This window comes from Micromys minutus (assembly GCF_963924665.1).
Source record: "Micromys minutus genome assembly, chromosome: 20".
Classification (NCBI taxonomy): domain Eukaryota; kingdom Metazoa; phylum Chordata; class Mammalia; order Rodentia; family Muridae; genus Micromys; species Micromys minutus.
This window is the reverse complement of record NC_137955.1, coordinates 52573537-52599474: the sequence shown is the minus strand read 5'-3', so window position 1 is coordinate 52599474 and position 25938 is coordinate 52573537. Positions and strand designations below refer to the sequence as shown.

Below are 25938 nucleotides of genomic sequence, written 5' to 3'. Positions count from 1 at the left end.
TGAGTGCTGGGATTATAGGTGTATACCATCACTCCTAGCTGTTTTTAGACTATTTTTTTTTTTCAGCATCTCTACTCCTGTTAATCAAGAAACTGCTTCACACTCAATACCTCCAAAGTACATAAGAGCCTATGAACACTAGCTTCTCTCTTCCCCTTTGGGTTTGTGTGTGATTGGTTCCACATATCTTAATGAAATACTTTCAGTTTTACAAAATATGTGCATAGCTCCTGCTAATCTGAAGCTACCTGCCTACTTGTTGTCTTGTTTTACTTTTTGTTAAAGGTATTTCACTTGTGATCATTTTCTGCATTTTTATGACTACTGGTAGCAAATTATTGCATTATCCAAACAAACAAAAACCAGCCTTTTTTCCTCCTCATGAGCAGCAACCTCATAGTGCTCTTTGCACTAGTATTTGAAGTGTAGTTTTAATCATCTTGATGATGTGCCTGTCTTTTGAGTGTTGATAATTTGTGATGCAGTTTATGAGTAATTACCTTCAGCCTGGACCTCACCCAAGGGCTGCACCAAAGCCAGCCCTGGCCTTGAATCTGACAGATGGCTGGTCTGAAAGCAGTCCTGCCTAAGCTAAGAAGCAAACAGCCACTTGAGTGGCATGGACTAGATGCTCCCTTCAGGTAAACACTGATGCAGGGAAGACTTTAGACACCTCTGTGTTAGTACCCAAGTATCAAGGCCCTGCCGGCCAGAGGATGTGTCAGGTAACGCAGATAGCATATACTCAAAGGAAAATAGAAATCCATGTTTTAAAACTTTTATTCATCACTTTACCAACTTGACACACAATGTTAATAACAGAAAACACAATGAACAAAATGTTGATAGACACAAGCTGTTTCACTAAAGCAGTATGAGCCAGGCCATATGTCCAACTCGGTGACTAGATAGATGCCTTGCACTCTATAGGAGGGACAGCAGGGCCACCCTGACCTGACAGACATTCTGAGCAACTGTGGTTTAGATGTCAGCATAAGTGCCTTTCTAAGTCAGAACACCCATGACGTCAACATTACCCATCACACTGATAAAGTGATAAACTCCATATTCCCTAACATTAATAAAATAGTGTAAAAATATATATCACATATATATAAACTTAACTCCCTTTCTTGAAAAAAAAAAAACTTAGTACAAACTAGTAGTAGTAGCATATTATTCCTTTCAAGTTTAAGTTGTACAGGCTTTTTTTTGTTGTTTGGCTTGGTTTAGTTAAGAAGTCTAAAGGAAGAGATAATTTAAGCGTCCCAAGATGGCCACACCCCTGAACTTTAAAGTTCAAAATGGTCAGTAGTATGTTGGTGAAGAAGAGCAGTTTGGCTCAGTGTTGGAAGGATATTCCATCTACTGATGTCTTCACAGTACAGCTAAATTGTCACTCTTGCCATTCTTAATTGGCAGGGCTTCCCCCATGTGCCCATGTTGTAGCTACAAGAGAGAGAGCCAGGCAGACAGACAGGCAGTTTTCCCTGAAAAAGGACAGGTGGCAAACACCATATGTGTCTGTGCAGTGGCATCTGTCTCAGTCCTCCCAAAGCAGCTACAGAACAGTATGTAAACATGGGTACAGCTGTGTGCCAGTAAAACCATTCATTAAAACAGGCAGCCGAAGCAGCCCAGGGCCTCCGGGAGTGGGAAGGTTGGGCCTTGGCTCAGGGCAGGCACCTGTCAGCTCCCTGGGACAGACTACAGGGAGGTGGCAGAACTGTTGTGCAGCCCATTTCAAAACTATCTCCATATGTCATAATGTCCCTATGCCCCAAAGTAAGATAGGATACTGAAAGGTGTAAAAATACTCCAGTATAAATATAGATCTCTCCACACCATTTAAATACATAGTTTGAACTCTGGTTTTGGTAAAGCATTTCCACTAACTCGTTGTTCATAGCATTAAATAGAAATAAATAGGGGTTCTGCAAGAGTCAGTGTTTCTAGACAGCCTCCAACCTACCTACCATCCTTCCCTGACACTTAAGACACCATTTGCATTGCTCTTTCCTGCAGTTTGTCCCTTCCTCCTGAATGCCACCTCCAACAGAATGTGTCCCTGTATATCACCTTCAACAGACCATGTCTCTGAGTGTCACCCCTGGCAAAACCTGTCCTTATTCTTTGCTGTCATACCTCAAGAGAACCTGTCTCTGTCTCCTGAGTGTCTTTCCCTGATAGAATGTATCTTTTTGTCTTCTGGGTAAGCTCACAACCCAGTATGTCTCTGTCTCCAGGGTATCCCCTCTGAAGGGGAGGGGAACTGTCATCTCCTGGGTGTCATCCCCTGTGAGAACCTTTCCCTATCTCTTTTGTGCCTGTCACCTAATAGCACATGGCCCTGGGTCTTGGTTTGCATGCTGTGCAGTTTTTGTTTGTTTGCTTTTATTCACAGACACTGAATTCTATTTACCCATAATTAGTACTAGCTAATTGGTATCTCATAAAACATGCAACAGAGACAAACACTCTACCTGTGTGTTCAACTCAAACTGAAGAAAATATACATCTGTTTTGTGCAGCAAAGTTGGATTCAAATCAGTTTCTATGTTGAGAGGGTACACAGATGTCACAACAAATTCCATAGACACTTTAAACTGACAGTATGAAGACACTAAGTCTTCATGATCTAATTGTTACTACCCTTTCCATGCTAGATAACATACATCATCTAGAGGGAGGGCTTATTTTCAAAATTAAACTTAACACTGACTAGAGAAAGGTGCTATGTGAGGAAACTCTGGGGGCAGGTAAGGGGAGACACGATGAAGACCACTTGTCTCACATAGTTCTCGGTGCTACTGAGGAACTACATGGTGGGCCTAGGACTGTTCCTCAGGACCCCAAGGGTGCTCAGGTTCTGTGCTAGGACAGTGAGGACCGTCAAGGCAGTGACCCAGTTTTCATTTACAAAGCCCAGGCTGTATTAGAGCCAGTAGAGCCAATAGAAACGCCTTCTCAGGTGCTTTCCTGTTGAGGATCATACCTTTGGGGACTCTGATGGCAGTTCTGGTTCTCTACTGCCCAGGACCTATATGGGCTTGCCACTCTGAGCTTTTCTGTTCAGTCCCGAGCACATGGGCAAAGTGACCAGTTTCCCACGAAGCTGGATGGTCCTGCGAAGGTGGACACTACGTTGTTTCCTAGGTGTCCCTAGGCTGTTCTGTTAACCTTGGACTTGACTTGAGTCTTCATCTGGACATCATTCTGGTATCTTGGCCCTTTGAACAGGAGGCCGTATTCAGGGTTTTCAGACTACTGTGGGGTCAGGGAAACATCTGACCCACTACATATTGTGGGGACTGTCTGATGTCACACTAGCCTGCCCCTCTGCCTTGGCCTACACACAGTCACCTCCTGATGGATTTGTGTAAGTTCCATTTTACTTAGCTATGATGTGGCAACTAGGCTGTTCACAGGCAATAGAAAACAGCATCCTCAGACCAAGAGACTGCCAGCCGCATGGGGACTAGGAGTTCTGGGTGAGGGTGTGAGAAGTGCAAAGGTCTTTTTGTTTCCCCAGACCAGTAAGGTAATATTCCAGAAAGGAGGCTCCATCACTTGCCAGGGTACTGAAAACTCAAAACCTTGGGAGAAAGCTGACCATCCTCATCTTCTAGTAGTGGCTGTTTTGAGGGGCTTGTTAACTTAGAACCTTCAGAGGGCCTGCTGTCTGGGAAGTCTGGTATTATGTCCCATGCTTTTCTCTCTTAGGTTAGTAGGTAGTCTTCCCTGGTGCTGCAGTGAAAGTATGCTCTCAAAGAGCATGGATAATGTGACTGAGCTATGACAGTGGGGAAGGCAGCCTTGTTATCTACCTGGGCTATTCAAGCCATGTAAGACATCCCCCCGCCCCCCAACAGCTATCTGCTTCAGGAAGCATATCCTGAGGCCATTGTGTGTTCTTTCTAGGACCAAGGCCACACAGTCCATCAAGTTGCATGCAAGGCTAGGGCTGTGTTAATGCAAAGCAACAATTGCTGTGGGACTCTTATGAGGATGGTACATGTCATTGGGCCTGGCTAAGTGGCACCCTCACACATGGATGAGCTGAATCCTGACTGCTCTCTTGTGGCAGAAATAGAAACCTTAGTATGTTTCAAATGTTGCAAATCTTTCTTGGGCCTGGTTCTGGTGTCCAGTGCCCTGCACTTGTGAGAAAAATTAGGAAAACTGAACCCAGAGAAGGCTCCATAGAGCTGAAGACACATAGTTTTGAGCAAAACTTGCCCTGGCCAAAGCTTCCATCTCACACTGGTGGAACAACTGTCCAGGCCTGGTCTGGATGAAATGTCTCAGCATCACCCGTGTCCCAACCTGGTGATGGAATATGGCAGCTTGATATCCTGAATCTCCCTGGATCACTCTTGAGACCAAGCACATAGTCTTGTCATTTCTTAGAACAACACTGAAGACATTTCCAGCTTCATACTCCAAGTCACTCTCCTGGTCACCAGGGAGCTTCCATTTTCTCTTGACCACTCTCAGCACAGACTTAGTTGGTGAATATGCATGTGTACCAGTGTGTGTGTGTGTGTGTGTGTGTGTGTGTGTCTGTGTTCATGCATGTGTGCGCACACACGTTCATGTGTGCTGGTATGAATTGTTCACATATACACTGGTACAACCACCAAGTAGCCTCAGTCATGTGCTCTGGTCATGAAAGATGAAGGGGCTTGTTTAGGATTACTCTATGCAGTTGGTTAGTTCCTTAGCTCCTGCCATCCTGGAAGTGCCTAGATAAAGTCAGCATGAGTTTTGACATCTGTTCTGCTCATCCTCATTTCTGCCAGTACCCAAAATATCCCCCTTTTACCTGCAGAGCAAGTGGCCAGTGTGGTATGATCCTGGGAGACAGTTTGGAAATAGCAGTTACTTCCCAGCTGTGGACAGGGTAGGTATGTTAGGACAGGACAATGAATCATGGCCCAAACCTGGAGTCTGAGGGAGAAGTGTCAAAGCACCCAGCAGGAGGAGGCCTGGGCATTGCCCCCATCATTGCCCAGTGAAGGTGCATTCTGAGTTCTGCCCAGTTAAACATAGGAATGTAATGAAGTGCAATGGGTGTAAGTCCTGTGCCTGCCACCTCTTGTGTCCAGAGCTTCAGCCTGTAAGGCTACTTTCCCCCCTGCACCTTCTGGTCATAGGTGCCAGCATGCTTGTAACCAGGTACATAGCCTGACTCATCCACCAGGTCCACGCGGCCAGCTTTGCCCTTGCCCTTTCCTGATTCATCGAAACGCTCTTTGTGAGAGCCTGTGAACTTGCTTGTGTCTGTGAGCCGTGACACTGTGGGTGAGGACACAGCTTTCTGAAAGAGAATAAAAGAGGGTGTTATAAGCCAAATGATGGAACTGGGTAAGGACTGCCACCATTTATTGCAGCATTTAGGTGGGAGGTGGCAGGGGCTGGAGGGTAAGCTAGCCAAGGAGTAAGAACCTGCTAGGCCACAGACAAGAGGTCATCTCTCCTATCTCTGGATTAGTCCCACACTTATAGGACTAACAAGTATAAAAATTTTCTAAATCTACCCAGTGTAGCCTTCAGATACTACTGGGCTATAGTCTCCCCAAGGGCAGATGCAATCAAGAACACTAAATCCCACCCATATTTCACCCCTCTTACCGTGACGCCAGAGATGACTGGTGCGCGTCCCTCAATGAGCCGGTGAACCTCACGCACAGCTTCCTCATTGCTCTTATCCTTGAACCGTTTCTTGGCCAGTTCCTCCAGTGCCTCCTGAAACTGCTCAAAGGTGATGGTCCTGCAGGACTTCCCTCTGTGGATGACAGGCCATGTAAGTCCTCAAATACAGGTCCTCTGGGACCAACCCCACAGCTATATCATTCCTTTCTGCATTCTGCAGTGACCCCCCTACTGGTCATAGCCAAAAGCCACCAACCAGAGTGTCAGGACATTTCTGTCTGTGGTCTCTCCTGGGTGGGAGATCAGAGAGAAAACAGGAAAGATCCCATCAAACTCATCCAGGGATACCCTAGCTGCCTGTCAAGGAGCAGGAGCATCAGAAGTGGCCTGGGAAGGGTTTAAGGCTGTGCTTATCAAAGTAAGCAAGATTAGGAGGAGCCTGATCAGAATCCTAAGTGTGAGCAGTACAGTCTAGTCAGCAGGGGTGGCTTGAGGCTAGAGCTCCTACTCAACTGTGTGTACCTGGCCACCAGTGAGCATCCTAGATAATCTGTCATTTCAGAAAATCCTCCTGCCAAAATTTGTTGTAATTTTACTTTAAGACATTTTCAACTCGGCATTCACCCCCCCCAACTAATCCAAATTACTGAATTTTTCGATGTTTTGACATAATGTAGGAGAGATACAAGTCTTCACATCCTGCATGTTGCTGGTGAGTTTTAGTGAAATGGCCAGAGGTGAGCTGCCTCCTATGACCAGCATGCTGCAGACCCCAGCTGCAGAGTGCTAAGAGTTCAGGATGTTAAAGCAGCTGGCTGACAAAATCCCACTAGGGCTTTGAAGTCACTCCATCAGCATAGGATCCAGAGCAGCCAAGATGAGTTCAAGAAAACAAAAATAAGGCAGTTGGTGGAGCATGTGCTCCGCAGGCAAAGGCAGGCTCTGTGAGCCTGGCCTACAGATCGAATTCCAGGACAGCTAGGGCTCCAAAACCCTGTCTCAAAAAGAAAGGAAACAACAATAAAGAAATCAAAAGAGCTGAGGGTCCAAGATACCATGCGAAGTCTCCTGAGGGAGACAGGATGAGAGATGCTAACAAGGCATGAGACCTACAGCTTGACTATCTGGAGTCTAGAAACACCCACACAGGTGCCTAACTGAATAAGGTCAAGGAGGAAAGGACTATTTCAGAAAACTGGAACTACCTCTGCAAAAACAAGCCATAGTTCCCTCAGTTTACCAGAAATTACTTTCTTATATCTGGAAGATAACCTGGGTGACCTTAGGTGGGCAAGGTCTTCTTAGAAATGATGCGAAGTCATCATGGTCAATAGCAGAAAAGTGGGCAGACTAGACTTCAGAATATTAAAAGACATGCTCTTTCAAATGGGCCAGGTATTTGGACCAGACACCTCACCAAGGAAAACCCATTGATGGGGAGCAACACACAGAGGAGGTTGTTGTTTCTCAACACCCATGAGAAAACAGAAGTGATGAAGAAGCTGACTGCTGCATGCTGAGGAGGATGTAGCCAGTCTTCTTGGGGGCCAGGTTGCTTCCAAAGAAATGAAGATTTAAGCTCCCGTTCAACCCATTTATGTATAATGTACAGATTCTATTCAGTCATTCAAACTTGAAAAACCACACAGCGGTCCTTTAGCAGTGGCCAGGAAAGCATTCTGTAGGCAGCCTTGTGAGGACACAGCAGTAGTAATACAGTAACAGAGTGGACCCTTGGTGGCTGTGCTAAGGAACCAAACATGAAAATACTACTGTTCCCCCCACACCCTGAAATCTTACTGGTGCCTGAAGGAGTCTCACACTTTACATGTGTCCTGAATATATAGGGCGTTTTGACCAAACAACCAGGAGAGCTGAGCCAAATGTTCTTTGAAAGATGCACAATCCCTGCCCCCCTACTTCTCAGAAGATTGGGGAAGCCACTGAGCCATTCATTATACTTGGATCAAGGATACAGCATAGGAGCTAGAGGCACACAGTGTGTTATCCTAGAACCTTGCAAAATGGCCTCTAGTATGGGTAAAGAACCTCAGTAGATGCTTTGTGTCCTAGAGGGTGAGTTCGAGTCCTTCAGTGCTCTTAGCCCCAGCACTCAACAGCTACCCTTGAGATACTGTGCAGTCTAGGGCATTGGAGCAGCTTGGCTTCACAGTTCAGTGGTGCCTGGAGCTGACAGCTTTTCCCTTTCTCCTAGGACCTTGTGTATGTGGGGTGTTGATCTGAGGTCCCTCAGGGCTTCTCTGTTTGTCCTGAGAAGTCAATGGCACTCTTGTCTCCTACTCCCAACCCTTCCTGGGCTGACATGAGGATGCCAGGCCTAACGGCCAGCCTGGCAACCCACTGCTAGGGCACACAGCCATTTCTGGGCAGCCTCGGTACCAGGCACCACCAGTATGAGTCACTGGGGGATGGGGTAACTGAGGGGCTCTCCCATCACAGGCCACATTCAGATCGAGTTGGACGCCTGCTCCACTGGTACCAAGAATCCCTTTCTGGCCTGTGTCCCTACAAGTCTAACTGTTTTGTTAGGAAGAGGGAGCCCTGTCTTGGTGCCCCAGTTCACAGAGAACTCTTCCCCAGGAGACCCAGGCACTTCTTGAAGCAGAATCCCTAACTAGCTCTGAGAAGACAATGCCCACTTCTTTAGAGATGTAAAAACCCCTGCAGGGTTCTCTGACAGAGTCTATTTCTAGAGCTCTCAGGAAGATTCCTAGGATCTTCCTAGGGCTTTCACTTACCTGCCTTTGGTTCCCAGGCTGTCCAAAGCTGCCTCACAAGTGACTGTCTACTCACATGCACTCCTGGAGCCTGGGATTGCAGCCTGTCTCCATATCTGCAGGGTACCGTCTCAGTCTATTGGGAACTCTGGGACCTGGCTAAAGGGGTCAGGATCCAGCAGAGCTCTCTGATGGCTACTTCTCTTTGGCCAATACCACAAACACTACCACTCCTCACCTCAGCTTTGGGCTTTCACAGAGCCCCCTAGTTCAGCCTATTCAGCACTTCACAAAGGGGGTCCCATTCAAGGCTTATGGAAAAAGAAAAAATTTAAGTGGTGAAGGTGTGGGGCACATAGGACAAGCAAGATAAGGCTGCCTGTGCTTCTTACTTCCTGGGATTTGCAGAAGCTGTTGCTTCTGAAGTAACCACCAGAGAGCAACCTTGTCAGCCAGATACCACGTAGGCAGAGAAGGTACTTCTGAGGAGTGGAGAGCTTTATCCTCCCTATACATGTGGTGGTCGGTCAGCAGCTGAAGGACTTGGAAGGGACTCCTGAGCAGGAGGACTCTAGTCCAGGCTTCTGCCTTGCAGGGATGCTACCTCCTAGGAAGCCCTTCTGGAGTCTTTCCGTAGAAATGGTAAGGAAGCTGACCTAATCCTGCTGGACCACAAAGCAGCCTCAGCTGCTATGGGCCTCAAGTTGCTACCAGTGTTTGACTGTTTAGATGTGTTCAAGGGAGATGTAGAAGTCTGGTCATTTTCTTCAGATGCCAGTCTTCTGTTTCTTCCTCAGGACTCCCCCATGCCCACTGACTTCCTAGGACCTTGGCCTGGGTTCTGTACAAAGGACAACACTGCTGCTGCTGCTAAAAGTCTAGGCCTGTCAGTTCTCTGTACCCTCAGCAGGTCACTAGACTTAAAATCCTTGGGAGCAGGTGATGTGTTCTCTGCCTAGAGGGTCCTGGATGCCAGTAAGCCACAAGGATCTAGGAAATCAGAGGGCAAGCAGCAACCCTACTCTGCCAACCCTACTAAGCTACTAACCCTACTCTGGCCACATTCCACATTATGTCTGTTTGCTTGCCTAGAGGAGGCATCTGTGACCTGTAGCATTGCTGTTTCCCTCTGTTGAGAACAAACCCTTAAAGCCCCTTTCTACTTATCCTTTTGTATTTTCCAAGAGGCCCTAGGCTGTGGGATAAACATTCACCAGGTGACCCAAAGTGGGTATGTCTGGCCACCCCTACTCCCTCATGGCTCTGGCTTAGATTAAGTAAGTGTATGCCATGAGGTCAGATGAGCCTCCAGTTGTTCAGACAAGTTATGGATGTTTGGGGAAATCCATTCTCTTACCCACTTCCCAAAGCAAGACGAAAGAACAGAATATGCTTATCATCCCAACAGCCCGTCACTGAAGACTCACCAGAACATACAAAGCCTTATCCAGAAAGTCAGAGGCCACCAGCTCAATGATTATCAGGCAAAGAGGCTCTGCATGTCCTGTCTTTCCCCTAACAGAGGTCAAAACTTTGCCAGCAAGAGACCCACTGTGCACTGCCATATATAGCCACTAGAGGGCCATGCAGAAGTAAGAACCAAAGCAAGACTGCGGTTCTTGGGAAAAAAAGAGTAAGATGCATGCATGCTGGATCTTGCTCCATTCAAGGCCTGCAGGGTCAGGCCATTCTTCCCTGGAGCACATGACTGTTAGTCTTATCCTAGACCCAGGAAGCGGAGCCTGAAGGAGGAGCTTCAGCAACATGTGTGCCATAGGTGAGCCAAACTAAGTAGGCCCCACAGCCAGGAGCAGAGGCTGCCTCCAAAGGTCTTCACATGTCTAAGGCCCTTTGCATCTGGATTCTCTGAGACATTTGGATGGGTGCTACACACAGAAACCCATCCTTTCCATGGTACCCAAAAACTCTGGTCAGGACTCCAGACCTGAGGCTTGTTCCTAGGAGCAATGGGCTACATTAGCCCAGGTGGCTCTATGCTGAGCCTCCTTGGCAGCATACAGATATCAGAAAAATCTCATCAGGCCTTACTGACTAGCTGTGGCATGTAAGGAACACCAAGCAGCCTGTAGACTGAGCATTGGCTGACAAATCCCCAGTCTAGACAGATCTAGACCCTGCTTTCTTACATGTAGAGACTGACCTGGCTTCCTTCTGACCTGTATCCAGATATAATGGACACCGGGGCCTGACACCCCAGCCAAGTTACTTTCTGACTCTGCACAGTGTTGGCAGGAATCTATGCGTTTACTCTGGAGGGTAACCAGCACCAGTCCAGGCCCAGGGAGGCCAAAGGTCTCTGGGCCTCCTTACCTGGCAGTATGGTGGTTAAAATAAGGAGGCAGTAGGTAAGCCCAGCCCAACCCCAAGGCCTCTGTCCCTCTTTTTCCACAAGTATGTGCAGGTACATACACAGACACTCAGGCACAAAGACCCCCTTGCAGACAGTCACAGACAGATACAATGTCTAGAGCCCCCAGGTGTTTCTCAAGCTAAACCACACCAGCCTTGCTTCAGTGTCAGGTCCCCATTAACTGTGTGGAGACTTGGCCTTGCTGAGCCTTTTGCAGGATGGAGAGTCTAGGTTAACAGCAGTCTACAATAAAACTTGGTATAGAGCTTCAAGAAATTTGTTTAAAATTTAACACATAGTAACATCAAAACAAACAAGCGCTGCCATGGTGACAGGGACCTAAACAAAGGCTGCAGATACCCCAGCTGGCGCCACGCCTGCGGAGCCATGGCAACCTGCCCCAAAACAGAAATAGTTGAACTTTTTTTTTTTTCCTTCTCAAGTCCTGTCAGAGTCAGCAACTTCCTGAAGGGTACCTAAGCAATTTCCTCCCAGGCTCCAAACTCTTATAGGAGGCAACTGCTGCCCCTCAAAGGACCACAGACACCCAGATCTCATAATACAAGTAACACCACTGCAGCCAGTTTCCCTGGACATCTCAACCCCAGAGTTCCCCAGCCCTTTCTGGTGGTCCCTTTTGGCATTCCCTCACCACCCTGGTACTTAGAGCACTGTCCCTCTACACCAGAGGACAATAGGGCTCTGAGTCTTCTGTTCACAAATGCCTCTGAAGTGAGGATCTTCCTCCAGAACAGGGGTGTTCCAAGTGGGACATAGTTCACAAAGAACTCAACAGAATCCAGGCTGTGAGCAGGAATGAGAGTTCAAAGACAGTAAGAGATGAGAGGATGGCACCCTCTAGGGTCCAGGTGTGTAGGCAAAAGGAACATCAAAGTTTCTGGGTCTCTGCTTAGTACAGAATCCTGGACTGGGCTTCCCCAGCCACCCAGCTAGACATCAGCCCCAGAGTGTCATCAAGCCCAGGCCTGATGTAGTCTGCCTGTCTAGACTGTCATAGCCTTGAGCCTTCTCTGGGCTTGGACTGCATGTAATTGCTCTCTAGGACATTGACTTGCAAGGCAGGGACAATCCGAGGTTCCCAGGCAGCCCAGAATCTACAATGAAGAATGGCCATGTCCTGGAGTCGGGGATGAAATATCTGATCATCTGAAGTTCTGCATTCTGGGAACAAGCATTCCCTTCACATGGCTCATTTGTATGGATCTAGTGCCTCCTATGGCAGGAAGGGTATGTATAGCTGGAGTTCTCAGTCATCGGTGGTCATTCAAAAGACCCATGACCACATAGGCCACCCACAGGGAGGCTGTAAAAACCCAAGTTCTACATGGGGATGCAGTGCATATATGCAGGCACATAAAAACTGAAAGGTAGCCTCCTTCAGAAGAAGCCGGAGAAGCTGACTGACCTCTGAAAAGATCACTTCTTCCTACCTTCCAACCATCCCTTCTAGAAGCTTCCTCATAGACACAAGTCTCTGGGTCTCCTTACTCTTTGGTCAGATCTTGAACCCTGGGATAACTGAGGAGACAGTATCACTAGAGACATGTCTGAAGATTAGCTCATTAGCCTTGCTTAAAAGATACCCTGTATGCTCCCAGTGTAGAAACAGCTTCCAGAGGTTCTGGTAAGCTCAGGGTAGGCTCTATAAGGGACACCTGCTGGTGGAGAAGGGCCGTGGGGAGAGATAAGGTGAGGAGCTGTCCAAGTCTGTTTGCCAGTTGAGACACTGGTGGTGAGTTCTATAAAGCCATCAGCTTTAACTGTATACACATGATAGGCAAGGCTTTAACTATATATACATGGTAGATGTGGCTATCCTGGCTTTTATATGTCTCAGTATTACAGGTCACATCCACCAGCCTAACAGGAGCTCTTGGCACCAGGATGAGGGTCATATTCCTGTATCGGAGGGTTTAGTGCCAATCATTTTGCAGCCTGGGTCAGTGCTCCTCACTCATGACTGGTCAGCCTACTAGAGCAGCTTTGTTTACTAAGATCTACCTGTTATCCCTGCCTGGAACTGTCCAGTGAAACTCATAAGGCCAATTTCTATGAGGAGGCTGCATATATCCTAGCAGGTAATACCACCACCATCCCAAAGACAAGGCCCATGGTGGTATCAGTACCAAAATTCAGGAATAGCCACTTTGGTGAAAAGTATAGGGAAAGTCTTAGGAACTATAAGCATCAAGATTTCCAGGTCATCCATGAAGGAACAGCATCACTATGGAGTCCCTGTGGGCTGATCTTGCTGCACAAATATGCCTGGGTCCTTATGATCTGTTCTGTACTTTGTAGGTCTCCTCATGGCTCCTGATCTCAATGACTGCTATTCTACTTAGGGACTCGGGGGAGAGAACTATCATCTCCTGACCCTTTGTCTTGGATCCTTCCTATAAAAGCAATAGAATGAATACAGTGTTAAGTAGACACTCCTCTGTGAGGGTCACATAGGGGCCATTGGTACCCAACAGTGTTGCACACAGATGAAGCTGTGGAGAAAGCAGTGTTGACAGAAGTCTAAGGACCACAGTCTAGTTGTACATAGGAGCCCTAGTCAAGGGCCTTCCAGATGGTCTTGGGAGGAACTGGTGTCAGTATTATCATTATGGGACCAGGCCAGGGTGGAGGTGATCACACACATTTGAGCCACTGGCTATATCTTCCCCTACCATCCTCACCCACAGTAATTGAACTTCGGGACTGGTAAATCTGATGCACCATAGGAACAGAGTCTGAGATGGAGGGGTAAAAGGGCTGGAGCTAACTATGTACACACATCTGCTTTTATAGGCTGAGGCTACATTGAGAGTCTCTTCTCCAGCTTCTCATAGGGGTTAGAAACCACACAGAGATTGAGCAAGCAGAATAGAACAGCTCAGACTTCTTTTTGGAATCTTCTGGGATCAGCAGAGCCTGGAGAGAATCGGGATGCAGGACCCCTTTGGGACATGTTTCTCAGCCTTTACATTATAACTATTCAAACCTAAGGCACACTTTTGTGTGTGCTGTACAATCGGAAGTTCAATAGGGGGCACAGTGTTGAGATTTTCTTGCTTTGCCGAGGTCTCAAGTTCCCACTATACAGTGAAGTTGATATCAGAATTGGGATTCATGGGGACAGCTAGGCTCTAGCTCAGTAATCTCTACTGAGCCCCCTTCTAACCAGGATCTAGAGGATCTAGCATCAGCTGGAACAGAAAGATGCCAATATCACCCTGAATCAGGCAATCTGGCTTATGCCACCTCTTCCCATTGGTTCACATGTTAAAGCCCTCTGCCTTCCCAGGAATGCCTACATTCCTGGCATGTGATATTTGCTGGTGCTCTCAGAAGCCATCTGCCAGGCCATGTCTACCCTTCTGGCTGTTGCTCAAAGACTCCCCCATGCACCAGTGCATGACCTGAAGCCTTACTATACCTGAAGAGCACCAACAATTCCACAAGCAAAGTTGTGATTGGCAACCACAATTATGAAGACATCACCCACCCAAATCCGGAGGAGGAAGTGATGCTCAGCTAGTGGCACCCACAGAGATAAACCACCACGGGACCTGATAGCATGCAGATGTAAGACAAAACAGTAGATGAATGGCCGTTCTCTGATTTTTATCAGTTTGGCTTCATATGTGATTATTTCTCAAGTGCAAAATTAATAGAGGTTGGATAATGGGCTGATAGAGAGTGTCATAAGCCACTGGCATATCCTGGGGGAAAAAAAGCTACATCATTCTGAGCCTCACACTAACCTCATAGACTCAGCCAACAGTGGATTAGTTCATTTAGTTCACCTAAGTCGATAATGATCATATCTAGCAATAGCTCACTAACCTGGGTATTGGTTAAAGTTAACTAAATTTTCTCAAGGGCAGAAGTCTCTACCCTGGCCACATCCAAGGCCAAATAATGGACCAAGGTAAGGACCACAGCTAAGGACATGGCCAAGAAGTTCTAAGGCACTTGTGACCAATGTACTACCCAGACTATCCCAAACACCACAGGTTCTGTGCCCACTTCTTAGCTTCAAGCTTTCAGTATCTGCAAGCAAGATACTTCACAGACCCTCACAGCTACTGACATGAGTTGTGCTACCTAAGGCTGCATGACACTTACTTGATCTTGCTGAAGACAATGTCCACATCAGTGACGGTCACATTCTTTCCATCGATCACGTGGCAGTCCTTGCACAGCTTTGACCAGTTCTTGCCATGCATCTCCTTTCCTGTTGCCCTGGTGTCCCCGTGTACTGCAAACCGCCTGAAGGCCTCCTCCAGGGCGCTGAGCTCTGGAGCTGCAGCTGCACCCTCATTGGCACCCTCTGATTCCAGTGACAACCTCTTAGCAGCCTTGGCTGGGTCTCCTGGGGACTTGGGTGGTGTCTTGTTGGCAGCTTTGGCAGGCTTGGCCTTGCTGTCAGCCATGTTGCTAGGGAAGAAGGAGAAGAAAGGGGTCATTCTGCTTCTCACAGCCCATCTGTGTCCCTGGTTCTTGACACAGTATGTGGTACCAAGCAACAAGATAAGGCAAGAGCTAAAGAAGAGAGCACCCTTTCTGGAGTCTAGTACCCCTAGGAGCTGAATACCCAGAATGATTGTGTTGGTCCACCTTCTGAACTTGGCACTGACCCTGCCAGCCTGACACCTTCAGACTCTAGAAAAAGAAAACAGGATCTGACTCGGCAACCCCATCAACCATTTTGCTACAGCCTCCTCCTTGGGCCTCACCTGCTGTAGATGAATGCCTGGAGGGATGCTTAGAGTCTATAAAATGATACCATCCTTAAGATCCAGGCCAGTCATGCTATGCTTACTGTCTCTTAGACCTGAGCCTTCTGAGCAGAGGCTGAACCAGGCCCAGGAGTGATGCATGACCTTGGAGACACATAGGGCCTTGCCCTGGAATCGTAGAACGTGGAGTTAGTCCTTAGACTCAGAGGAAGGGACCCAGAGGAAGGGAAAGCTGGAAGTACAGCCATATTCTCTGGGATTTTTGTGGGCTGTTGATTCCTAAAACAGGCAGACATCCAGGAGGGCCAAGAAGACTGAGGAGGTGATACTACTTCCCAGCAAGACTCAGGAGCACAGGATATGTAAATGATCCCACCACAGCCACGGATGTTTCAGCAAGGGTAGACACATGTAATTCCCAGCTCCCAGGAACCAGGAATGAGGAGCTACCAGTTAGTTTTTCTCTGGGAACTGAATGCTTAACAGCTCAATGCAGGGAGAGGAGCTCCTGGTATAGGCACATGCCACTCTCCCACAAAGCTGAAATGTGTAGATCCTGTCCAGACTAGAGACCTCAATGACAATGTGACCAAGTCATGCTGTGAAGTGTGGCCCCTGCTGAACTCAGGAAGGTTCGCAAAAGAGCCAGAATAACACAAAGGTCAGTCAGCCACAAAGGTCAGGTCCCCTTTTTGCCCATCCCCCTTGGAAATGGTAATAAAAGCATAACAGAAAAAATCAGCAGATGAGACAGCAAGGTTAAGTGGGAAGTGTTCAGTTCTAGCTGAGTGTGAAGCCCAGGAGTTCCTGCATCTCCACAAGACCTGACTCATGGTGAATCTAGTCCATGCACTTGGTGGGCTATCTGAGCTTCTGCACTGGGCCCTCACAGGACACTGAAACATGAGAGGGCACTGCCTTCTGAGGACTGCAGGACACTAAGGCAGGCCAGAGCCTGGCAAGCAGCAAATTCAAATCAAGCAAAGAATTGTGAGCAAACCAGCAACATAAGAATGGCAGTACAGTGAGGGTGAGTCTCATGTTGGTGTGGCTACATATCAGACAGGGACAGACTGCATTCTGTCCAGGTTTCTACAGCACTATGGTTCCACAAGATAGTAAACAGGTACCAGGGTCGGGATGGGCCTCCTGGGAATGACTCTCACTTTTGGCTTCTTCACTATTCATATGCTGTAGGAAAAAGACTCCTGGGCAGGACTCCCACCCACATTCAGGAGATCAGGAATTGTAGAGGTAGCTCAGAGAGCCTCCTGGTGACTTTGACACTCTAGGGTTATGAGTGTTTAGCACTGAGGAGTAAGGGCAGAGTGCAGGATGAAAGGCATCTGCCCAAAGGAATCAATAGGAGGCTCAAGTAACAACCAAATTCTAGAAAGCAGAACCCCTCTAAACTCAACCCTGGATTATGTCATCCTGGAGCTTTTTTGAGCTCTGTGGCAGAGCCGCTAACAACTGTGACTTCACTGAGTAGCTGACAGCATGGCCACGCTGTTTTAAAGTCCCAGTGCCAAGATTTTCCAGCAAGATCAGCTCAGTTTGGGACCCACATAGCAACCACTGAAGTGCACCAACAACACACTTTCACAAAGGATAGGCTGCAACAGGGGTATTAGACCCTTCCCTCAAGATGCACCTCAGATAACTGTAGTCAGGCCTCCAAACTCTGCATCCATCTTTGCTTTGTTTTACCCTGAACATGTATTACCTTCTTATCATATCACAAACCATTTTAAATATAAAAGTAACAGTGGGTTTGGTCCTAAAGATCATTAGAGCATCAGTTGCTTTAAGAAAGAAAGAGGAAGGGTGCAATCAGAGCATACCCAGGAGCAGGCTCTGAGGACACAGGGCTCCTGTCCACAGGTTCTCTTTTCTAGTGTGAACTGACCCATTAGCTCACAACAGCAGCAGTGAGAACGAATTGAATCTGAAGAGATTGAGGCTGTAGACAAGGTATCCTGGAACATGGAGGTACCTACAGGCCTAATGCTCTCCTTCACGCCAGTATTGTGGGGTGGCCAGCTACAGCCTTTCCCACCCTGTTTAAAGGTCCTGTCCTCCTGTCCTTCCTGCCCCACAGCATCTGAGGCAAACCTAAGGTTTAAGGAGATCTCTATGTGTCCCACCATGTCACTAAAATTTCCATCAGGGAAGTTAGCCCATTTAGAAATGGTTCCAGGAAGGCACCTGATCTACCTAGTGCAGTGATAAAGGGCAGCCTCTCAGGTGTGCTCTGAACTTCCAAGGTGTGACTCCTACACCTCAGGTATGTGTCCTAGATATGCTTTGTACCCCTTCCCTGATAACATGTAATTCATTGTCTCTCAGCCAGCAGGAAGGGATAAACCCCAACTCCATCCTATGGAGTCTGACTGTCAGCAGCGGCCCTTCCTGAACCGGCCTCCTTCAGCTGTGATTGCATGAGGAGCAAAGAGAGCAGGTGTGGTGGAGGAGGGGAGTGGCATCAGCTGGTGACCCAGCAATGACTGTTTATGTTCCCTGAGGGGTCAGGAGGACAGGAGATGGTAACTTATCCACAACAGCACGGACTGTAGGGACAGACTATGTTACCAGATTTGCATCTTCAGACCAGCCTGAGGAGGGCAGGGGAGGCCAGCTGGAGGTAGAATTACAGATCTTGCAGTGGGAGTGGATATGTACAGACGCCAGGGACAAGGCTTTCTGCAAACCCTGAGGACCCTTTTAGCCCAGACAAGATTTCTCACATCCCATACACCCCAACTTTTCCTTGCCAACTCCAAAGGATTGACTGTTCCCCAACAAAGCCTATAAGAAATCAACTGGGCCCCATTTTTCAGAATAAAAAAAATACTAAAGCAAATAAAAATATTTTTTCCTTAAGGAAAAATCTTACAGTAGGTTGGGAAAATAGTTGTTGGTTCTGAGGAGATGAGTTTGATTCCTAGAACCCATGTTAAAACAAAAACAAAAACAACAAAAGATCTGTCAGTGTGTGCTTTTAATCCTCCTATACACTGGGGAGATGGAGATAGGGAAACAGCCAGCCAGCCTAGCCTAATTAGCGAGTTCTGAGAAATAACAGTGAGGTTGGTTTCTGACTTCCACATGTACACATGTACATACGCACACACGGTACAACTGAACACACAACAACCTGCATACATGTAGCAACACAAAAAGAAGGAAATACAAATGCTAGAGGTGACAAAGAAAAAATTATACAAGCCAAGCATCGACTGCTATACACCTCAGGGAACAAGCCATTACAGGACTGGAAATGAGGGAATCAGTAGATTATCTGTAAGCAGGGCAGGGAACATATTACTACAATCAGAACAAGATGTCCCTGAGCAGAGAAAGCATTTATGAATGGGTGTTCATGAATAAAGTAGGGGTTATGACTAGAGCAGATACCCATGAGTGAGACAGATATCAGTGCATGGAGCGAGTGTCTGGAACAGGAAAGAATATAGAAAAGAAGGGGAAAGCACTTCTGCCTCTCTGGGGAATCTCCCTGGGAGCATACAGGCCAAGGGTGGCTCTTCCATGAACTGCATTTCATCCTTCTTACCAGAGGTTGACTGGGCTCTAAAGAAGCAACCTCCAGATAAATCCAGGGAAATAAGATGTTCATTCACTTGAAAGACACATACCACTCACTCCCTAACCACCAGCTAGGGCTGCCCTAGGTTCCACAGGCCTCATCAGCAAAGGCGAGGTCAGGGACAGCCAATTAGAAAGACCGTGACCTGACTGACATTCAAGAGGAAGAAGTCTGTCCAAGATGGGAAGGAAAAAATGGGCAGTATCCACTTGGAGCTCACCTCTTCTTCCTCACTACACCCCACCAAAGCTTTAGTCTTATGGGACCCCATGTAGGACCCCATGTCTGACTGTGTGGGATCTAGACACATCCAGTTAGCCCTAGAGAGGGCTCATCTGAGGATGGAACACAGGCAGCCTCTCCTATACAAGCTCTGTACTTTAGAGTGTACTTATACACAACACAGCCTTTGATAATGGTTTCATTAATAATACACTCTGCTCCTCGTCAGGATACTCCATGTGAGTGGCTTCTTATCTCAATGGGAGCTGTCATCCCAGGCAGGGTGAGCTCCCACAAAGTGGGCATTCTCTGAACGTGTATATCCTGCAGGCACACAGAGGCAGTACCAGAAACCCAAATCTATCAGGAAACCCAGCCAGACCTCTTGTAACCCAGGCTGTAACTATACAGTGCACAGAAGCCTACAGCCCAGAGTATGACTAGGATTAGTGAGGATGGAACACAGTACACAGTTCCAGTCACTAAGATTGGAGTCCCAAGGCTGGGCTGCTGCATACAGGCTAACCCAAGAAACAACCATGTGCTTCTCACCCAGTGTCCATGTCAACTCACTTCCTATATCCTATGTCTGGGCTGCAGTGTAGGCAGAACATGACTACACATTCCAGAAAACCCTCATACTTAAATTAGGAGAAGAGAATTGGGCAAGGAGACTGGGTTAGAGTTAGGAATTCTTTTTTAAGATTTATCTATTTAATAAAAGCACACTGTAGAACACACCAAAGAAGGCATCAAACACACCAGAAGAGGGCATCAGATCTTATTACAGATGGTTGTGAGCCACCATGTGGTTGCTGGGATTTGAACTCAGAACCTCTGGAAAAGTAGTCAGTGCTCTTAACCATTGAGCCATCTCTCCAGCCCTAGAGTTAGGGTTCTATAAACTTAGGTGCTTTCTTTGTATCCCATATCCAGAGCAACAGAAATGAGCCCAGAACTCCCTCCCTACAAAGCCTTTGGCTGCTCTACCCAGTTACCCATACCTTCCTGGAATTCACATTTCAGGCCTTACTCACAATGTTGCTCTGGTTGCCTGCCCTCTGTAGGAAATTCAAGGATACAGCCATTTTCAGAAGTGACCATCTGGGGTTCTGACTTACAGTTCTAAAATAAAGGAATGAGGATAGCCACCATTCTTGGTTGTGGAAGTCACAGAAATACCTTCTAAAAATAATGAATGAGACAAACCCCTGTAACTAAGTGGGAGCCTAAGACAGACTGTTGAAGAACCATGAGAAATTCCAGAGTGTTCAGTGACTGTTTAAGGCTCTTTCCACTGTCCACAGAAAGCAGGTTTCTCCAGAGCCCTGGATGTGAGTGGACAGTAAGAGAGTAGCTCCCACATATACAGCATTTAGTGTGAGCTCCAGGCTCTAGACAATGATCTAAGGCCAGTAGTGAGTACTGAAATCAAATCCCATCACACATCATCTGATCAAACACTATTTCTAGTCCATCCTCCAAAATCCTTGCCAATACAGCATCCCCCGTGGATCCAAATGGATAAAATCAAGATCAAGGGGTATGCTTATTGTGGGTCCATGTTCTAGGCTCTAGTTACAGCAGAGGTGCTAAAGACCACTTTTTTGAGTATCTATCTCATAGTGGCATGCCAGCATTTGCCACCATGCTCCCTCTAGAAGCTCCATGTGTCAGGTCAAAAGGATGCAGATGAGCTTGTAGGTGGCTGGTTCCTAACACAAAATCAACATAGCTTCATGATCACCAAATGTACATGGGCATTCCCAAATCACATGCTACACATCTCAGCATTGTCCTTAGATAGTGAGAGGGAGCTGTGAAGACTGGCCAGTAGGTGCAGCTGACCTAGGGCCAGGCAACTTACTTGAGAATAACAGGGGCTGAGCAGTAACCCCTCGAAACATCTATCTATACCTTAATGCTAGAATCTCTTCATGGAACCTGGTTTGGAAAGAGTGTCTTGACATGAAGTCAACCTAGATTATACACAACTAGAAGGTAAATTGTATGCCAATACCCCTGTAGGACAGAGATCAGACAGCACCCTGTCTGCACGTATCCCTCCAAAAAATGAGACCTTGAGGGAAGGGACTGAATCAGTGTCCTGGGCTCTCTGGAGTAGAGTAAGATTTCCCAAAAGGGTTGTAAAGAATTGGTTGAGGCCTTTCCTCTGGATTATGCTCCATAAGGAACTATCTTAGAAGCAGCCACAAGGGGACAAAGCCATGGGAGGGGGCCAGAGAGTTAGATGGGGCTACACCCAAAGGCCTTGGGAAATCAGCTCAAGTAAACTGAGTTTTACATGGATCTACATATGATGCTATTTTCTGTGACACTCACATCTCTCACCTTCAGTTGTTAGGTGCTGGGACAGAAAAAAGTAGAAGTGCACCAAGAAGGTGAGCAAGAATGTAGCATAAGCACATGGTGCACTTACAGGGGAATCAGGAGACTGAGCTCCCGAGTGTTCTTGTGCCCATCTACCACTGTCCAGAGCCAAATACCCTTGGGTAGGGAAGATTTGCCACAGGATACACTCTTCCCAAAAGGATTTCTGATTATCCAAAAGTGGTAAGAGACTAAAATGTCAAACTTGGAGAAGGAAAGATTCTTGTTATATACAACAAACATGGCCAGTATATACAAAAAGCCTCTGTAGTCAATAAGGAGGAAAAAGGGGAGGTTGCTCATCAGAACAAAAGACTACTACATCCAGGGGAGAGCCAGAAAACACAAGGAATGCCAAGCTTTACTAGCATAACCAGGAAATTGCAGACACAAACCCAAACCAGATACCAGGCACACCTTGCCAGATGAGGACATTTAAGTCTGTCCTGGGCAATTGTTGGTAGAATGTAGAACACAGAGCACCAAGTGGGGAAGGGAACTGGTGGGATATTCTAGAAAGCAGCACCCCCTGGTTCATTAAATCTGAAGGTGCACATAACTGGAGGCCCAGCAACTGCTGTTCTTCAGGAGCCTTTCAGTTCACAGGCGAGCCCAAGGCCACCTTATTCTCTGTCTCCCAAGAGAGAGGCAAAGATGACTGACAGCAGAACAGAAAGTTAGAAAACTACAGCCATAGGCGAGTCTGCTTAGACCAAGACTGGCCAGAGAAGATGGTCTAATGGTATAGTAGCTATGTGGTTCCATCTGTGTAAAGGTCAAGAACTACAGGCAAGAGCTAAGCCAGTGTTCAAGGATAATGTTCATGGGGTGAAATTGTCAAGACCCTTTCCACTCCTATACTTTTCCACCGCAGGACAAAGGGCAGCGAGAATGGTTACCAGGAGGAAACTGAAATTACAGTACTGAAGCAGGGTCCCAATGGGAGGGAACTTCAGGGGCCAGCCATCTGGCAGAGCTCATTAAAGCCTGGCAGGTGGGAAAGATATAAGGCTTTTTTTTTTTTTTTTGCGAATAGCCCTCCTCGTACTTGCCTGAAAGGCCAAAGAAACCCTTACATTTGTGCATTTAGACGTTAAACCATGGCTTACAGCAGAGTTATATCATTGCACAGTTACAAAGACCATGGACCCAAAGAGGTCTCATGCTCCATCAGGAAGTGGAATTCTGTCCATGAAGTTTTCCCTGATAACAGTAAACCATTTGTGGGGCACACAAGTACAGGCTTCAGTTCATGGAAACCACACCCTCTGAGACTTGAGCAGAACCACTCCATGCTATTCTTGCCTGGGACAAAGACACTAGGGGAGGCTTTCCAAGTGCTGCAGAGGTAAGATATGGCACAGATCTGAGGATGCTATGAATGGTCTTCAGTAGGGCTGTCCTAGGTGGGGAGTGCCCAGAGTGATGCCATTGGTGAAGGATGCCATAAGGAGAGTCATAGGTGGGGTTGTCATGGGTGGGGCTACTTTGATGAGGTGGTGTAGGTAGGGAGATGCTGTGGACAAGGAAAGCTCTGGCCACTATAAATAGAGGATGCTAAGGTTGCAACAGTGTGACCTTTCTCTATGAGGAAACTGGGCTTCCCAGGTTGAATCAGCACTAGGAGACCCCTTGAGGATGTTAGGGACTGGCAGCCATGTCTGAACCCTGGCTGTGACTGAGCAGCTCCAACTCTTCCTTTCAGTAGGAAGTGGGAAGCTCCATTTTCCTGCATGGGGTCTCTAGGCGCAGTCTTACTGGGGGAGGGAGAAGGGATGGACAAGACTGCAAGGTTCCCTTTCCTAACAAAACTGAAATCACACCTCCTACAGGCTCCTCCTTCAGTTGTGCACTATAAATAGGACAGCAGGCCCTGCTGAGGAAGCTAGGTCTCATCCTCTGTGGAACTCAGCAGAGCTGTCTTCAAGGCCCCAATCTGCAGACTTCTCCCAAGCCTCCACTCTTCATGGGTGGTTTCAGTGTCCTTAAAAGGAATTTTCTAATGCTCATACAATTTTCCAAAACCTTAGATGATAGTTAAAATAGCCATATACCACAACCTCAAAGAATGGAGAAGGTGAACCAAGAGGAAAATGTGCCGCTGCGCAGGTCGCCCTCGCTTCACCATCCTTCACCATCGGTAAAGACAGGGATTATCAATCTTGTCAATTCAAATACGCCACTTGAATAGGGCACCTTTTCTAATGGTGGGTCCCTGTGGTAATCACATTTTCTGAATAGGAGTCCTTTAGAGACGCTCAGATTGTGCCCTTCCCCCTTCACCAGTCTTCCAGGGTCACGTGATGGGAGAGGGGCTGGCACGCGAGCAGAAAAAGCAGTCTGCAGCCAGAGAACCCAGCTTAAAGCTAGGCAAGCAGTGTTTCGCACTCCTCCCCGCCCCCTCCCAATATTGCTCCAGTCCTGGAGAGCTCGCGCCTCCTGTGAAGGCCACCTACGCGGCCAAGAGAGCCAGATTCACAAGTGGGTGCTGGGCCGAACGCCACCATTAGCCCCAGGACACGCACAGGACTGATCACCAGGACACAGCCTGTCCAACGCTGCGCCACTCATCTTCCTCACCTTGTTCAAGGCCTCGTTTACATAACCGGAACCGCCGAGCAAGGGTCGAATCCACCCTCTCCTTTGCGCAAACGTGGGCATTCATTCAACTTACGACCCTGACAGAACCCTCGCCATCTCAAATGAGAGGCGCAGGCTAGAAAAGAGGGTGGCGGTGAGAACAGGCGCTGTCACCTGCAGAACGCCACGCGCGCTCAGGATTCCTGACCCATGAACGCCCTGGCAGCTCCAGCTCCGGTATGCGCGGCTCCGGGCAGTGGTTTCTCTTTACCCCGTTTCCCACCAGGTTCCTCCGGCAGCGACACGGGGCCTGGCGAGGCCTGGTACTTGGGTCTGGTGGGGAGCCGTGGGGTGCTTTCGGTCCACCGTATTAAGTGCCGACGCAACGCACCTGGCTCAGTGTACACTCATACCCATTCTTGACGCCACTGCCCGGAGATCTCTGAGGAGCCAATGCTTCAGCAGCAGAAGCTGACCTAGCCACTGCAGAGAGTGGCAGGTGGCCAGCCAGACTCACAGACCGGAGGCGTCCGAGCCTTGGCCCTAGAGCCGCGCCTCGGACCACGGACAGCGCCCGGCGCTAGCTTACCTCCAAAACGGGTCCACTGCTGCGCCTCCGGGACTAGACGCAAGCCCGAGGGCGCCGAGCTCTCCGAGCAGTCCTCCTGGACCCCGCCCTCCAGCACCGCCCACATGCCCCTCCTCCTCCCGCTCCGCCTAGGCGTTCACTAAGGCCCCTCCCAGCCGGTGCGCGGCTCACGGACACCCGAGGCAGCCACTGCCTTCCTTACAAGGCAGCCACAGGCACAGCCGGCCTGTGGACGCAGCTCGACCCAGGGTGCGGTCGCTGTGGAGCGTGGGAACCGGGCGGAGGTTGGGGAAGAGCGAATGGGGCACACCTGGCCCCGGAGCCCCGGGCACAGGCCAGTCCCAAGTGGGGAAGCTGAGGCTGGTGGCGCAGTTGCAGCCTACACTGCGCACAACCCGCAACCCATTGCTGTTCCCTACATGCCTGGAGAGCTTGATGCGCGTGGTGAGATGCTAGCCACTCGGGTTACCTGCACAAAAAGAATCCTCAGGGTCTCTGCTGATTTTCTTTCCTTCTAGGGACGTTTGCAATGGGATCTCCACCCCGCTGACTCTGGTGAGGTCAGGGTCGCACTGGTGACTCTGAAGATGATTATGGGGTTGGTGAGGCAATGGGGCTGGAAGATTTAGTGCAATAGACTCCTCTGTCCTCCAGCTTCAGTCTCAGACTCTAGTCAAGTCAACCTCTAAGTGTATGTGGGGCGAGTGGGGGTTTGCTGAGTGTCTGACCAACTAACTTATGCTTGATGGAACCTTGTTCTGAAACTTCAGAAATGAGGTCCACCAGGGCACTTGGAGCAAATTATCCCTCCCCATACTAATCTTTGTCCCTCAGATCTCTCAAGACTCTGTTTTCTTCAGCTACTCAAAAATGTCTTAAAAGTCGCTTCTAATTTTGCTCTCCCAAGAATTCCCACTCACTATGGAAGCCATGTAAGCTCAAGACTGTGGGACTATGAGGAATGGAGATCCAAACCCAAGCCCTCTCCTTTTTTATGGGATCTTGGCTTGGCCACTTGCCTTATGTCCCACAAAGCC

At 48.1% G+C, this 25938-nt stretch overlaps 1 protein-coding gene across 2 annotated transcripts; it reads right to left on the bottom strand.

Moving 5' to 3' along the window:
* Nucleotides 1–762: 762 nt before the first annotated feature.
* TPPP (tubulin polymerization promoting protein) lies at nt 763–24927 on the bottom strand. 2 transcript variants are annotated; one of them, XM_080933848.1, is made up of 4 exons: nt 24902–24927; nt 14899–15210; nt 5635–5788; nt 763–5320 (listed from the first exon to the last, which is right to left on the bottom strand). In XM_080933848.1, exons 2-4 carry the CDS (start codon nt 15204–15206, stop codon nt 5126–5128), a joined length of 657 nt encoding a protein of 218 aa, XP_080789974.1. In that variant the 5' UTR covers nt 15207–15210; nt 24902–24927; the 3' UTR covers nt 763–5125. The 2 variants fall into 2 exon arrangements, with proteins under 2 accessions (XP_080789974.1, XP_080789975.1); XM_080933849.1 differs by lacking the exon at nt 24902–24927 and adding an exon at nt 24313–24363.
* Between the last annotated feature and the right edge of the window lie 1011 nt (nt 24928–25938).

Bases quoted from the DNA above. Each gene is read 5' to 3' on its own strand.
- TPPP (XM_080933848.1), bottom strand. From the start codon at position 15,206: ATGGCTGACAGCAAGGCCAAGCCTGCCAAAGCTGCCAACAAGACACCA. The intron at 5,789-14,898 runs GTAAGTGTCATG...TGTCATCCACAG, and splicing joins ATTGTCTTCAGCAAGATCAA to AGGGAAGTCCTGCAGGACCA. The intron at 5,321-5,634 runs GTAAGAGGGGTG...ATTCTCTTTCAG, and splicing joins CAGTCATCTCTGGCGTCACG to AAAGCTGTGTCCTCACCCAC.